The 16364-nt window shown below is 42.2% G+C and overlaps 2 protein-coding genes across 2 annotated transcripts; both read right to left on the bottom strand.

Moving 5' to 3' along the window:
* Positions 1-2115: 2115 nt before the first annotated feature.
* On the bottom strand, positions 2116-3807 carry LOC104415636 (protein EXORDIUM-like 3). The gene has a single exon (XM_010026967.3). It carries the CDS (start codon positions 3636-3638, stop codon positions 2601-2603), a length of 1038 nt encoding a protein of 345 aa, XP_010025269.2. The 5' UTR covers positions 3639-3807; the 3' UTR covers positions 2116-2600.
* Positions 3808-11198: 7391 nt separating this feature from the next.
* On the bottom strand, positions 11199-16084 carry LOC104449531 (AT-hook motif nuclear-localized protein 6). The gene is made up of 5 exons (XM_010063715.3): positions 15061-16084; positions 14369-14436; positions 13353-13484; positions 12331-12492; positions 11199-11805 (listed from the first exon to the last, which is right to left on the bottom strand). Exons 1-5 carry the CDS (start codon positions 15422-15424, stop codon positions 11539-11541), a joined length of 993 nt encoding a protein of 330 aa, XP_010062017.1. The 5' UTR covers positions 15425-16084; the 3' UTR covers positions 11199-11538.
* Positions 16085-16364: the final 280 nt, after the last annotated feature.

Raw genomic sequence — 16364 nt, 5'->3', positions numbered from 1 at the left:
CTAATTAGCAGGATCCCACTTGCCATTAGGGATGATTGTCTTTCGAAGGCCGAATTGGTGTCGTCTTGCTCGAATTTGGTATTAAACTCATGCGATGAAGCTAACCACCGGGTTCTTTATACAATTTTTTAAGGAAAAGTCGAGGGGCGGGATTCTTTCCTTCGTTTGCAATACTGGTGTACAGGCCGCCCTCGGACCTTCTTGTCCATTTAAGACAACAGGTCGGGGAGAGCGTCTTCCCTGTTCTGCAATAAGCGGCACGATGCTATTTCTGATATTCGATGCTTGAGGGTGCAAAGCTAAAGTGAAACACGCATGAGAGATAACTTTGGAGCTTATGATTGTCTTATCTGATTCCAAAAGCATCAAAGCTTGGGTCCTGGTGATGAGCTTTGCAACTTTCCCAATATGAACTCAGCACAGTTCTATGCTCTCTCTCTCTCTCTCTCTCTCTGTCTCTCTCTCTCTCCCCGGTCCAATAGAAAAGTAGCAACGTCAAACAGCAAAAGTTCAATGCTTTATGCACAACTTTTAATACCTAAATTCACTCACCCCGTTCTCCTCCATGGTCTCTTCTCTGAAATTTTCCGGTACAACCATGTAGGCAGCTTAGGCTTGAAGATTTGTGGAGCTTTTAGAAAGAGCCATGATATCGTTTTGTCTCGTTAGAGGACTTCTTTCCCCTAGCAATGGTCTTCATTTAATATGAGGGAATTACAACGATGTTTCTACCTTGTTCATTAGGTAGTTCTGCCAAATTCAATTAGCAATGCTGGTGTGAAAACATACTGCTGTTGGAGCTATTCTCAACTCTTAAAAAGCAAGATTGCCATGTTCTTAATTTTATCTTGGCGTTAAAATGCCGAGCTCAAAAACTTAAAGCCATATGACGGAGGGAAGCTAAATCGATACAACTAGCCTTCTAAGCACGTATTGAAGTGATGCGGGATTGCAATCAACCTTCGGATTAGATTTATGATGCTTGCCTATTCTTCGAAAGCCCTTTGGTTTTTCAATGAAGTATTCAAAAACTTGCACTTAACTGTGAAAAAGAGTCCCCCGTATTCTTAATTTTTTCCTCTTTTTTCCCTCTTGCGCTTGAGAAAGAGCACTCAGCAAGCACAGTTTCATGAAATGGAGGGATTTTTCAAACCTAGATTTTTTTTCGAAAGCAAAGGGGGTCCATCCATCGCACACCCTTCCGTGGCTGCATTTCCTAAAAAGTGACCGAAGAAAAGAAAAGAGAAAGGACGGTTTTGACAAATGGGTCCATCCTCTCTGATTTTAATCAAACGTACTGCCCAAGGTTTTGCAAATTCAGCCTCCGGGTAGCGTCCCCGCAGTCTCTTTTGTCCTTTTTTTCTTTCCCCCCTTTTCCTTCTTTCTTGTTGTGGATATTATTACATTAGTGTAGATTTAGAAAGAGCTAACTTCATAGATTTTGCATAGATGATAAATACGAATTTCACATGAGAGGTTGGATTCGGTTTTTAATGTCACATGTTAATGCAATCTTTTTTTCTGTAATTAAAGATCGTTCTACTTCAACTACTGCGTAAACAAGAAAAATTGACTCATATCGATTATCGACAGAGCTAGGCATGGTGGAGCACCCATTTCAGCACGTGACATTTCCTGTGACGAACCCATTTTCATTTTTTAGCCAAACTCGTGACGAACTGCAGGATCCGTACGGACTCTGATAAAATGGCCATATGACAAGACTGGAAAAGTTCACGGTCCACAGGTGATGGCATGCCTGCCGCTACCATGTAAACATTAGGGCTTCACAACTTTATAAACGCAACACCCCCGGAAACCCAATTCGTTAAAATTATCCGATGTCGAAGTCTCCCGACATTAGATGGCGATCCAACCGAAGAGAGGACATCATGATGTCGGCGAGGCGCGATTCATTTCAAGGCTGAAATAAAAGCTTGGACATCTCGAAGGGAAGGTTATGTAGAAGGGATTTGTATCAGGTCCATTTCACGTATTAAAAGGGGCACAGGGGCATTCACGTGCCTAATTAAACACCCTCCCCAACCGCGGCGCGTTTTAAAGAGACCGCCTTCGGAGCTGGCAAAAGCGGTACAATACGTGTAATGTCATTCATTCAATCTGAAGACGGATCGAATTCGAATTCAATTTGAGGGAGGCGGTTTTGCTTTTGCTGGCTGCTTTCCCCCCAACATCGACTGACCGTCGGCACAACATTCTTCATTGCTCGACCCACGCTCCGCTGTCTCTCTCTCTCTTCAAATGCCAATCGCCATTGAACAGCCGTCCGAACGAAGAAGAAAGAACGACTCTTTCGTTTTGTATACAAGGACAGTATACGGTTCTTATTACATATTTAACAGACTTAACTACCACGACTAATCATTCATTACCAGACCAGACCAGACCAGACCAGACCAGAGAGACCCGACCCAGAACTCCCCTTCCCACAAGAATCCAAACCAAATGGATAATACCACTTCGGAAATTCTTTTCAAATTTTGACAGAAGGAAAGAAAGAAAGAGGCACCCTCCAAAAAACCCAGAAGAGAACAAACGAAACAAAAGACCCAAAAGAAAAAACGAAAGGTGGAAGGATATTACTGATCGAGGGCGTTCGGGCCGGTGCAGTAGCTGACCACATGGTTCCACACCCACTGGACCAGGAACTTCCGTCGGATCCCTTTCATGTTGTACGTGGTGCCATCGCCGTCCTCCAGCATCTGCCCCGTGTAGGACCCGCCGCCCCCGGTGCCGTAGATCCCCTCGCACAGGTCCGCGATCTCCACCGGGAAGCTCGGGTCCTGGCCCGCGTACCAGGCGTTGGCCAGCGGGTTCGACGCCAGCTCAGCGATCTCGTGCGCGATGACGCTCACCATCCCGTCCACGCCGGCGTCGCCGTTCGGGGCCTTCAGCGGCTTGAGCCCCGGGATGTAGTCCGGGACGGCGAACGGGTAGGCGCACTGGCCGGGGCACAGCTTCGCGCTGTTGCCCACCCACGCGTACGGGAGCGTGTAGCCCACGATGGAGGGGAAGGTGAAGTAGTGGAACCCGCAGACGTTGTTGCAGAAGTCCTGGACGGACACGTCCGGGGAGGTGAGCAGCAGGTACACCCCGTTCTTGGGGTCGATCGGGAGCGGCCGCGTCCTGGTCGAGATGGCGCTCTTGATCACCGACTGCACCGATAGCCTCGTGAGCGACTTGCCGTGGGAGTAGAACCGGTCGTTCTTCTCCTGGCCGAGGCGGACAATCTGGGAGATGTTGTCGCCGGTCTGGTCCGTGTACATCTGGACCGTCCTCCACCACCCGGCCACGGAGGGCCGCTTGACGCCGGTGGCGGAGAGCGAGCTTATGAACTCGCGGATGACCTTCTTTTGGGCCTTGGGCCAGGCGCCGTACCAGATGGTGTGGACGGTGATGTTGGCCGTGAGGACGGGACCCATGTGGTACTTCAGCTTCACGAACTCCGACGACCCCTCGTACTTCTTGGACTGGCCGAAGATGTCGGAGGCGGAGGCGTTGGGCTTCAGGTGGGGCCAGGGCCGCCATGCATCGGCGGGAGCAGCGGGGAGGAGGACCAGGGCGAGGACCGCCGGAAGAAGCAGCACCGGTCGCCGCATATCGCCCGACAGGCGCATTTTTCAGTGAGGATAGTGGGTTTGGCCTCGGGGTAAGTACTAAGTAGCAGAGGGGAACTAAAGCGAAGCGAAGCGGAGTGTCGTTTGAATGAGGGCGAGGATAGTAGTAGCACTTCAGTGTTTTTATATGTGGGGTGGAAGGGGGAGCGAAAAATAATAATAATATCTAGAGACGACATGATTTTCAAATATTTCGGACGTGCTTTTGTAAGCGAGTGTGTTTCGTTTTTTTAATCTTTTTCTCTTTTTCTTCTTTTTTGATTTTTGGTTTTGTGGGGGAGGCATTGATTTGCGGGTAATGGAAGACAGATGGATTCTTTAAAAGAGAGTAGGAAATGGGAATAGTTTGGGGGAGGGGCGGAGGGGGAGCGGGGCCCGCCGGGTGGGGCCAGGGACGATCGCGACGGCAATCGTCGCCATCGGAGCGATCAATCGGATGATCATCACGCCCTCGCTTTTCTCGTCTCGTTTTTGAGCGGGAAAAAGGTTTACGGGAATTGGGGGGGGGGGCGGTTTGGGGAATCCGGGCCGGGCATTTTGCTGCTCGCGCTCTGGTTCCATGGGGACCGGCGACGGGGGCGCGCAAGGAGGGGTCGGATTCCATGTAATTCGATCGCCCGACACTGTCGATTTCGCGTCGCTGTCGGACCTCCCGTGGCCGCAGGGCCGCCTCGAAGGGGGCGCGCGCCCCCTGCCCCTGTCGCGTAATCTTCTCTCCTTTTTCGGAACCGAAGGGACGGTCCGGGCGTCACGACCGGGGAAACAATTACAAGTCGCTCGCCCCCCCTGCCACCCTGTTCTTTTGCTCGACGAGGACAAAGTATAAGGGGGAGCCAATCGAAATGGGTAGAAAAAAAAAGGAAAGGGAACGACAGCAACGGCGGAGCGACCTTCGATTCCGCTTTGCAGAGATCGTATTCCCGTGTTTTGGAGCATGTGGGTTCTTGTCTGCCCGGATGTGGCCTGATGGTGAGGTACGACGGTCACATAGGAAACCCACTAGAAATTGATGGGGCGGGGGCGTAGAGCCGTGATTTTACGTGACTCGTGGGTTTAGCTAGGATTAATGTCGAGCGTGAGTGCTCGGGGAAAGTCTTTCTCCTATTCGTGTCGCGATTAACGTGAATGTCGAAGTCATTGACGAAGAGGTGACTCGGCGATAAATAAAGAAGATGGTTTTCTGAGTCACGGTTCTTGGCTACATGCCACTACTAACCATGTCGAATTAGAAGGATCGATGATTTTGAACGTCTCCAGTGATTTAACTTCGTGAATTACAAACCAAACTGGAACTATGAGAAAGCATGCGAGGTTGTTGATCTACCTTAGATATTCAATGTATTCAAATCATCCATAAGACTTTCATATTAAGTTTCTTTACGTTGCACTCCTAGGCTTATGAGGGCACATTTGGTAATTGACCATATAGTATTTAATTCTATTCTTTTGTTCCTAGTAGTAAATTTGGAATGCAATCTGCTTAATAAATTTTATTTTTTTTTGTTTCCGGTAATAGATTTGGAGAAGAATCAATAAGTAAAAAAATTTGATTCGTTGTTCTCGGAACAATTCCAAATAAAGTCAACTAAAATTTTTCTTTTATTTTATCTTATTTTTTCCTTATTGTTTCTCTTCCTTTTCTCTTCTTCTTCCACCACCGCCGCCATCAGCTGCCACCGCCGGTGGTGGCAGTTGCCGTCCACCACCACCGGCATTTAGTTGAGCAAGGTCTCGATGAGCTCACGGGTGCTTAGCCGAGCCTTGGCTAGGCTAGGCGAGGCCGCTTAGCCAATGAGGGGCGACCTCACCAAGGGCTAACAACACTCGGCGGGATCATCAGCCAAAGCTTGAAGAAGGAGGGAAAGAAAAGAAAAAGAAAAGGAGAATGAAAGAAAGAAAACGAAAAGTGATCAAATTATTAAAAATTTAAAGAAAATGGTTTGGAGCATAACTTTCAAAACAATGCCAAACGCAATTATATTATGGAAATAAAAATTTTGATAATTACCAAACACCATAAAATGTTTAAAAATTGTTTTCGGAAGCAAAAAAATATATATATTTCTGATAAGAAATTGTTCTTAAAAACATAATGATTACTAAATGTACCTTAAAAGTCTTTAACTATTTGTTTCAATTTGCTTTCATCATGAGGTTTTACATCCAACCACCGTTGAAAGTTCTTTTTTTTTTTTTTTTTTTTTGACACGGTTTGAAATGCATCACTTCTTACATTCAATAACTCATGTTCTCGTTACACGAAAATGTGTTATTTTTGAAAAAAAAAATGTTTTATAGAAAAATGACATTATTTTTTGGTATTTTACTGAAATTAAAAATGAAATGAAAATATTTTATGTTATTTGGTATGAAAAATCTAATTTGATTTTCATAAATGACATACAATATTCATACACTAATAACTTAATGCATGGACAATGGAAATCAAATATGGATTTGGCTATAATGAACCCTAACCTAGGCGTCGAAGATCAAGGTAGGGGCATGCCTTGATGGACTCGAGCATAAATGTTGGGGATCCAAGCTCAGGTATCAAGATCTCGCACTAGTCCTTTGGATGCTATTCCCGAGTGTTGGGCATTGGGCATGGGTGCCGAGGCTTTAAGTTCGACCTCCCATGGATCCGAGCACTAGAGCTCGAGCACTAAGGTCCCGGGATTGAAGTCACAAGCATGGATGATGAGCCCAACCTTAATAGACTTAGGATCGGGCACCAAAATATGGTCCTAAACGCTGAGGACTTAGTAATTAGTATTGAGTTTTCATGCTAAAGTGTAAAATTTCATACTAAATGTTAATACCAAGTTATATTTTAAAAATTTATTTTTAGAAATTATTTTCTTGAATCTAAGCACAAATTTGTCGTTAATTAAGAAAATATTTTTTTATTGACTATTTTTTTTAAGAGAACTATTTTTTTTTTTTGAGCAAATTTAAGAGAACTAATTGGAAAAATGTTTTTCGCGGAAAATATCGATGCCCTTAGAGTCAGGGAAGAATCCTGATTCGACTATTCCACACACACCATCATTACGTGTCTTTTCATCGATTGCTTTGATGTCTAGGAGGAGCATGACTTGGGAGAATGTGCATTGGACAGCAACCGGCAATAATTTCAGATCAATAGATACAAACCCAACAAAGGTTAAGAGGAATCGGGGGCTGGGACTATAATCCAATCAAAAAAGATTGGTGGAGCTCATTGGCAACGAGTCATCTCAACTGCAGTCCCTCGTTGCCAATAATTAAAGTTCACACATCAATTTCCCCCACTTTTTCGTCGTTGAAATACAGTCCTCCCTTGACCACGGGCCATATATATAATATCCATGAAATCTATTTCATTTATAAATTCATAATTTTTAGAATAATTAATAATTATTTCATGAAATCTCACATGATATTTAAATAATAGGTCTGATGTCATAGTTTTCCAAACCATTATTTACCTTCTACTTATAACTTGCATTAGTCAAATTCCACGCCCAACCCATAATCTGACGAAAGGGGTATTGAAATTCTGTCCCATATCGTTTGACAAAGGCATTGCTCTTTCACGTTCATGCAATCTTCATTCTGGGTCCCACAAAATCTCACATTCCATGGGCAAATGTGTTTTATTTTATAAAGAGTGATGCCGATTATACTAAATTAAATCAATAAAAACAGGTATATTAAGGAATGTGATTGTGCGTTCACATGAGTAGACGATGTGTAACAACAATTTGATGATTATGATACCAATTAATAAACCAATCTTATAAATCAATTCAAATCTAATTAGCTCTCATCTTTTAGAAACTGAGGAACGTGAAGACGTGGGGGATCCTCAAGTTCCCTTATTCTGTGGTGCCCTTATTCTTTGGTCTGTTTTGTCAGGAAATGACCCAAAACCTTTGCATTGCCTGGAATCACATCCACGTCCTCTATTTTGGGCATCTTTCTGCAAGCACGAAAGGAGAGGGAGAGGGCGACAAAACATTGGGGGACCCTGGTGGGCTGTTTTCTGATGTCCTCCCGCACCAGGACCATCCTCAAGACAAGGGCTGTCCGCCATTCTTTTGTTTCGCATTCCCATCTAAAAAAGAAAACTTTCTCAAGCCCGTATCATCACAACATATATTAGGTTTCAAACCCAAAAAAAAAGTATATGTTACAACAAACTGCAAGAAAAAATCTCAAACAGTTGAATCTTGAACCGATATACTTATCGATTGTTATATGTTATTCAATTCATCAATTCGACAGAAAAATTGGTTAAAAGTATTCTGATATTTTTCTTGATATTGACAAAAGAAAAACGTACATTAGGTAACCATCACGCCCAAATGGACCCTCGAGTCTACTGTAGGGTCGTCAGGGGGGACGGGGTATCGAAGTTGACAAACGACGTCCTGGGTTTACATTTCGCAATTGACCCAATCGAGCCAAACGCTGCCAAACTCCGCTACGAGCCGATGCGGGTGGAGGCCCTCTGTGGAAAAAGGAGGGTTGAAAGACGGGCTGAAAAAAGTCGTCGACGATCGGGAGTAGTTGGAGAATCGTCAGAGCTGGTACAGTGCAGGCGTCCGTCTCAGCTGTCGCCCATTTATATAATGCACACCCGCACCCTTCAGGTACTAGTATGCACAACTTCTTTTCACCCTTCCATGCCATGATTGGACCTTGCCTAGGGCAAAAAATAATATTGCTCAGCTAATCAATGCGAAAAACAACCGCATTACATGCGTCAGAATTCGCATGCCGCTTGGCATTATCTTGCATGGCAATTTGTTTTTTAAAAAAAAAAATCATTAATCTATTGTATTTATATTAATTCAATTCCAAATATTTTAATTTGATCGAGTCATAAAGTTTTTAATCGAATATTGCTAATATAATTCATCCGATCAATTTTAGCAGAATATTACTAATGTGGACGTTACCCGATGCTAGCATGAAACTTTTTTGACAATTTTTATGATTTTTTTTTTTTTTTGTCAATAATCGAACACTGACGTTACTTGAGCGAGGGTTGCCCTTGGCCAAGCTAGGGCAGCCTAGCCAAGGGTTGTCTAGGTGAAGGCAAGGGCAACTTAGGCTTGTGGCAGCAAGGGAGACCCTCACCAAAGAAACACCTATCATTAGTAGCCATCACCGATGGTTGATGGCCAACAACGGACCATTGACAAAAAGAAAATAAAAGAAAAAAGAGAAAAAAATTAAAAAATTAATGAAAAAATTGTCTATATTTGGTGTTTACGTTAGTAATTTCCAATTAAAATTGATTAAATTGACTATATTGATAAATCGTCAAATCACTTGGGATTAATTAATCAAATTGAAAAGTTTATAATCGATTGGCGTATAGCTGTAATAAGTTGAGTGCTTTCACAATGATTTCCCCTGTAGCCCCTCATTGCATCACTTTATTGGAGAGAACATCGTTTACACGTCTCCCAAGAACGGTGCATATGGTCAATTGGCAATTTCACTTGATAATCATGTCTATGCGCCCACGTTAACTTGCAATCTTTCTCCTTGGCTTTGGACTGTTGTTCCGTATCGAGAATTGGTGCCGTGATTGCGACGCGCTTTGGCACGAATATAGCCAACAAAAATCAATCTCTAGAAAGAAAAGCCACCGAAAGAACACATCATGTCGTGCCCCTCCATCACTCAAAACAATGCCCGATCCATTATGATTAGCAAAGCAACATTTGCGGATTTTACAATTAACGCGGTCATTCAGGCATTCGCGTCACGGTGCCCCTTTCCCACTTTTGTCCCCCTAGATATTTCGGGCCAACCGACCGGACTTCCCTCTGAATTACAAGGGTAATTCATTCGCAATGGACCCCAATCGACGGTTGAACAAGAACATGCTAGCCATGCATCATTTTTTACAAGAATTATCATTTATTGACATATTGAAATCCCTTTTCCATTAGGAGTAAGCAAAAGAATAGCCTGAATTGGACCGAACGAGCCATTTTGGATAATCCAACATATTTTAACTTTTAAGGGGTGCTAATCCAATTTCCGATTCCATAAAATTGGAACCGGTGAAAATTGGTCCAGTTCCTATATTATGTTTTAAAGAAGTAAGGTGTAAATTTATACCTTAATTTTTTCTCACCCCTTGCTTATCCCACTTTCGTTTTGTTCTCTAACTTGCTCATTTTTTCTTTATTTTAATTATTTCTTTTCTTATAGGGATTTATTTCCCTCGTTTACTAACATCTTCCTTAAATTTGTAAGTCTATTGTTTATGGAAGAGAATCCACCATATCCTCTTCATTTTCTCAAGCATGCCTCTATAATAACGGCCTCATAATATCTCAATCTTCTTTGTGAATCTTGGATGAAATATGAGTTTCAAATTGCGACATAGATTGACAATTCAATTAATCCAAAATTTTTGGCTAAAATATATGAATTCACTAGTTCTATTGGATTGTCTAGTCCCAAGTTCAGACGGTCCGATTCCCAATTTTAGATACGAGAAATGGGTCCTCTTATTTCGATTCTTGAGTGGGATGGAATTGAATAGGAACCCATTATCCCTATTTTTTTATTCGAAAGATTTGCTATCAACATGAAAAAGAAAAACAGGTTGAAAGCACGTGTATGGCTTTGGTCAAAGTGAGGAGAGTGATCTGGTCGCTTTCTCATTCGGTGTGAGATCTGCCCAGAACTATTTTGAAGATATTTTCGTTCGTGCTTTGTCTTGGCAAATAGCCCGAGCATATGCATCCAATTTCGGCCCCAGAAAAAGCTGTGAAAAAAGTCAAAGATTGAGATTGGTCCCATTATTGCGTCTCCCCTTTCTGAGAATTTGCTCCGGAGCGGGCATGTCTCCACCAGGACAGGAATCCCTAATTTCTTGGTTCGCTACAGAAAGATTCATGGGATCAAACCGAGGTCGGGCCGCATCACGTCGCGTCGCGTCCCGACCCGACCCCATTGTCGAGGGACGAGAGTGCATTTGGGAATGCATTCCGAAGCACCTTTAGGATGCTATTAGGATGATAAAAAGTGCATCATCCGATTCGCATCGCTTTAAAGATCCTAAACAGAGCATTTGGCGGAGTAGTACGAGCCTAACATACATGGCTCGCTCGAGTCTTATTAGATACAGTCGCATATTTCCTCTGGTTTTGAACCATTGAAGATGGATTTGTATGTCGCTCGTTGCGGGAACGCAGCAAATGCCTGTTAGAGACACGAGGGACCGCAATCTTTAGACGGAGCCACACCCAAATCGATCTTTCGTGGCTGCAAAACCTCTCACGTTTATGTTTACGTCAATGATGCATATGATTACATGTACCGTTTATGTCTGGAATTCTGGTGAGGAAATGAAGATATGATACCTCAGGACCTAAATATGTTCAAAGCAAATGTGTCAGCTTTTGCAGCATCACTCACAATCTATAGCAGAACCCTTCAGGGCTCTTTTGACAGCATCATGCTAACTGCATCTTGCAAAAGGATCAAAATTAGCTGCACAAGATCTCATTGTAACACGACAGCCCGCTGAAGAAATCAGGAATAGCATGAAATCGAAACGCTAAAAGCAGATCAATGTATAGAGGTCGCTGAACTAATAATCCTTGTCCCGAACTACATGAATCTGTCAAAGACATAAAAACACAGTGCCCATAAAAATGGTCAATGCCGAGCAACATCAAGACCGAAAGGAGTTACAAGCCTAATGGAAATCCTACCTATTACTCGCAGCTACAACAGGTCACGCCCTAACTCGTCAGAGATAATATGGTACTCAGCATCGAAGCTAAAGAGGGCTGAGCAACACAAAGAAATTAAAGAAAGAAGATATGAGGACCCACAATGTGAAGAAATCACTGGCAAGGATGAGGGAGCCGCCAGGAATTAGCTAACTAAGGCCGTTAGATTCTTCAACAGTGAAAGAGACTCTATTCTCAGTCATTGGATTCCTCACGTCTTGGATAGGAGCCGAATTCTCTCCATTAAAGACGGCAGTTGCCGTGACGGTCGGCTCACCTCCACCATAATTTCCAACTAATTCTTCTCTACTGTTAAGATTTGTAATAGTCGGGGTCTGCGTTGGCGGGAGTTCAACTCTTTGCTTCTTAGGTTTCTGTTCCAGCTGGTGACCCGGAAGGAAGCTTCCCACAACGACCTGAAAATCAGAGACCATCAGTGAACTTGGATTACAGCAAAACCTTTCGACATAAAGGAGCTCACACATCTACTGTTTAAATGTCTAGAGCCATCCTCAAAATTATGCTTTTTGGAGTGGTTTGAGCAGCCATGAGTTAATAAGGTCACAACATTATGCAATTCATACTTTGATCTATCCCTCTGCTATGTACACGCAAGACTGCAAGTGATGCTTATGTTGGTGGATTGGTGGTGGGGTCGGGAACGAAAGGGCATTCTCCATATGCACTATCATATATGTCCACATCTCTGTAAGCCTTTTGCTCTTTTTCCTTTTTCGTAGAACTATGCTAGTTAACCAGTGCAGGCCAATATTTTCCCTCTTTCCTTTCTTAAGTGGTCCCGTCACTCTTTCATATACCTCCAGAAAGAAATTTGTAGTATCTCACCATCAAATGGATTTTCAAAATCAAGACTGTCACTATTATCCAAATCACGTTAATCCAGCAGCACAGCAAAGATGCTTACTAGGGATGACATTTACCTGCACAGGACCAGCAGCTACCAGCAAACCAGCCAGCCCACCCCCAACAACGCGACCATCTGGTCCCGCCAAAGAGACGCTCATCCCACCAGATCTGCTCACTGTTCCTCCACTCTCGATTGGCATATATGACCCAGAAAGCGATAGTATCTCAAACCGCCCCTGCAGGTAAAGCACAAGAGCCTGTCAGATCTGTTAAGCAAGGACTGGATTTTCGATCTCTACTTAGAATGTCTAGCAAGATAATTTCAGTTGTTGAAATCCATGAGAGGATTGTTATTTATGACGATCCATCATATGCAGCTTGTTCATTTCCTCCCAAAAATAGTTTTTCTCAGGCGAAAAATTAAACTCCACCATTACCAACAGCTTGTTCATTACAGTGACAGTAGATTGACAAGAAGATATCTACATACTACATATTATAGTCAGAAACATCATGATCACACCCTTAATTCATTCACTTCTATTCTCTTTCTATTTCCCTAAAATTAGAATCTCTGTCTCTGTCTCTGTCTCTCTCTACACGTCTGTCTGGCGCCATTCATTCTGAGGGTTGCATCTACTCCTTAGCACACGTTATAGGAAGCCAGTTCCATTTCTATCCTCCCCTTTCATTCCAAATGTCTCTATTAAACCTGTTTACTTTTCCCCAGTTTTCTGACCGTGCCACTTTTGGATTAGCAGACCATTCAAGTTCCTTCCTAAATAAGTTCCTTTTTGGATATGGTTGTCTCAAAGCAAATGGAATATCGATGCTCAATCATCTCCTTTCAAAAAGATTCCTTCTTGTAGGGCTCGAATGAGATTTTAGTTGATTAAAACTCTTCACAACTCTCAAAATTAGTCCATAACTGATCGCTCTCAAATTCTCAAACAATCTTGAGTCTACAGTTTGCATCATTGGAGTAGTAACTCATTGCCCAACCTTTTCCATTATAAAGAGATCTTGAGACCCCATAAATGCAATGCAAGAAAATCAACTACATGGTAAGCACATCTCAATTCACTGCTATCCAAACCTCATATGTCAAAGTGCCCCCGGAGGAAGTTGGCTGACGAAGTGTCACATTTGATATCGTACCATTTGCAGAAAGAATGCAAATAGCTCGAGATCCTTGCTGAGAGAATGACATAATTTTCATAGTAACATCCTGCACAGGTAGATACAGACATTGACAATAAGTAATGAAAACAAAGCCAAAAGAAAGCCACTGCTTCTCTTACTGAAAGTTTCTTATTGAATTAAATTATAGGGTTACACAAGAAAGCAAAAAACCCAACTAAGTAGAATTAGACTCTTAATGCTCAAAGCTCCGATGATTTACTTATGAAGAGTTTCAAAAGATGAATTATGGAAGGTCATTCTTCAAGGAAAAAGGCAATATGCTGGCTAACTGTGAAGATTTGTGTGGTTGAATACCTTGCGTTGAGTAAACATGTTTAGTAAACAAAAACTTTTACTCATGAAATCGGCCTTTACATTTTTCGGCATGTCTAAACATGCTGCAATTAAAGCAAAGGTAATAAAATCCAATCATTATCCTTCACAAGGCTCTTTACTTTCTTCCGAAGCAGAAGAAATATATATAACACAAAGAAGAAGCAAAACCTCTGCAATCATCGTCCTTCTCAGGCATTGCATGATATGTTGCCATTTCAAGCAAAAAAAGATGACCTGAATGTTCGGCCTTTTGCCCATTCACAGCTTAATATAGCCAATATTAATAGGTTTCTACTAAAGCACATCTGGCGTACTCGATTGCATCATTAACAATCATAAAAGCGCTAAGAGGGAATACCACTTTGCAATTGGATTTGGAGAATAGAAAACCTATCATTGTTAGGTAAATCATAAGAACAGTAAAGAGATTCTTACACAGAAGATATATTCTCATCTGCTAGGAAGATAGAGAATTTGCCATCTAATTTACATGTCTCTTACAAAACCTAAACAGAGCAACATTCTGCGCTGTAGTGGAACCAGCTACTGTATCTCACTCCAGTCTATTAAACCTTATTTTTTGACAGAACGTACCTCCCCAGGATTGACAGTGAGTACATGCGGTGTGAAATTGGCACCAACAAAGTAAGCAATCTTCTCACCTACAAAATTAGATGCTTTATAGAAATCACTATCAATTAAATAAATTACATTTATATAGCGGAAATTCATAATACGAAAAGTCACAAGTAATTTTGCAGACGGTTTCTGCCACCATGACAATAAGCTAAACTATCTCCTGCCTTACGCAATTCACTTATTTACTCATTCATATTTACTTGGCTTGCTCAGATGATTTTCTACTTCTGAATACCGTGGAAATTTACTGCCTTCTGACCTCAAACTCCAACAGTAATTCAGAACTAGCTCATTAACAAAATTACAAGAATTCTAAGGCTTAGTTAAAACGCTTTGAATGACAAGTGTAGCCTACACCATATTTTTTCTGTCTCCTCCGAAACATACATTAAAGACAGAAATTTAACATTGCTAAAACCTCTAAAGTCTTGCATGCTAATAATCTATTTAGCAGCCCCAGATATGAGAAGGAACTTACAATGCACGATATATTGGGTGCTGCTCCTTTAAACTTATTCTTTCGTAAAGTCAAGATCACTCGAACAAAGTAAACCAGAACCCTTCGTAGTTGCAAAGAAAAGAAAAGAATCTACAAAAGCAGTGATCCTCAACTAATGGTCAACATTCAAAACTCTGCATTAATTTACCTGGGCTCTCAATCTCAAACTTATGCTTCTTCTTCACGGAGTCAATTGGCCGCCCTCTACCCCGTTGCCATGCTGAGTACTCTCCGGTCAGCGGAATTGAAGCGGAAATCGGCATAGGTGACAACGCCACCCCATCAGGCCCATATTTTCTAGGCCTCCCTCTTTTCTTCTTTCCTTCTGTACTCGGAGTGGCCGTGCTGACAGGCGTCACGGCCGAAGCAGAAGCAGGTGGAGCCACCACCATTGTGGTGGGTCCATCAACTTGCCCTGGACCTTCACTCACCGGAGGAGTTACTCTACAATTTTCTGGAGCTTCGTCCCCCTTCAGTGTAACCCCAGAAGTAACATCCTCTTTACCCTCCATATCACATACAGGAACACTGGACAAGTACCTAAAACCCTAGAAACCCTAAAGCTTGAAACTAAACTAACTACAGTTTGAATTTTTCTTCAGTTTGATCACAACAAGAATAACACATTACCCAAAAGATACCCAGATTAGAAAACAGAGATCTTAAGTCAAAAGATCAAGCTCAATTACAGATTTGACAAAAATCATGCAACCCAAGAAAGAATCACCCTGCTGTAAAAAAGTTTCACCTTCAAATTAACCCAAAAGACCCCTCTCTGAAGCACCTGCTTGCGAAAAGGTTTCTAAAAACAGGGTTTTACTCACTGCAGCAGACACTGCCCAGTGTCCTGGGACTCAAACCTCCACTGCTCCTGGAACCAAAACGGTCTCCCCTGCTGAAGCTTGACTGCAGGAAAATTATCAAAAACGGTACTAGAAAAAAGTGAGAAAAAAATTTCAGACCCCTGTAATGAAATCAGATTTTCCCCAGAAGCTCTGAAAAATTGGGGTTTCAGCATGAACAAGAGCATCAATAAATAAGGTAGAAATTGGGAAAAAAATAAAATTCATTAAAAAAACGGGGTGAGCAAAATTGGTAATTTATTATTGTTTATTTAATTGCAAAATCAAAAGTATAAACTACAGTTAAGAAAATGCTTCACGTCCGTCTTGGAAGTTTAATAAAGGTCATCAAATAAATGGATGGGCTAATAAATTTGAACATTAAATAATATAGCGAATTGGGTAAAGAAATCCCCCTTTTTAAATTTATTTTTTCATTCTCCCTTTATTTATCTATGTACGCTTAAAGAAATATATACAAAGCTGTAAAGCAAACGCCAGAGCCACGCCTCGTTTTCCAACTACTGACAACTTCTTTGTCTTTTCGGTTAAACTAAAGTTGACTAGGTTGGCTGTAGCCCCAAAAGCCCTCACATTCCCCAATTATTTA

This window comes from Eucalyptus grandis, chromosome 1, assembly GCF_016545825.1.
Source record: "Eucalyptus grandis isolate ANBG69807.140 chromosome 1, ASM1654582v1, whole genome shotgun sequence".
Taxonomy (NCBI): domain Eukaryota; kingdom Viridiplantae; phylum Streptophyta; class Magnoliopsida; order Myrtales; family Myrtaceae; genus Eucalyptus; species Eucalyptus grandis.
This window is presented reverse-complemented; position numbering and strand designations above follow the sequence as displayed.

Coding starts and splice junctions, on each gene's coding strand:
- LOC104415636 (XM_010026967.3), bottom strand. CDS start 3,638: ATGCGCCTGTCGGGCGATATGCGGCGACCGGTGCTGCTTCTTCCGGCG.
- LOC104449531 (XM_010063715.3), bottom strand. CDS start 15,424: ATGGAGGGTAAAGAGGATGTTACTTCTGGGGTTACACTGAAGGGGGAC. Junction 14,437..15,060: donor GTTTGAGATTGAGAGCCCAG/GTAAATTAATGC, acceptor CTAATTTTGTAG/GTGAGAAGATTGCTTACTTT. Junction 12,493..13,352: donor GGGGCACTTTGACATATGAG/GTTTGGATAGCA, acceptor CTTTACCTGCAG/GGGCGGTTTGAGATACTATC.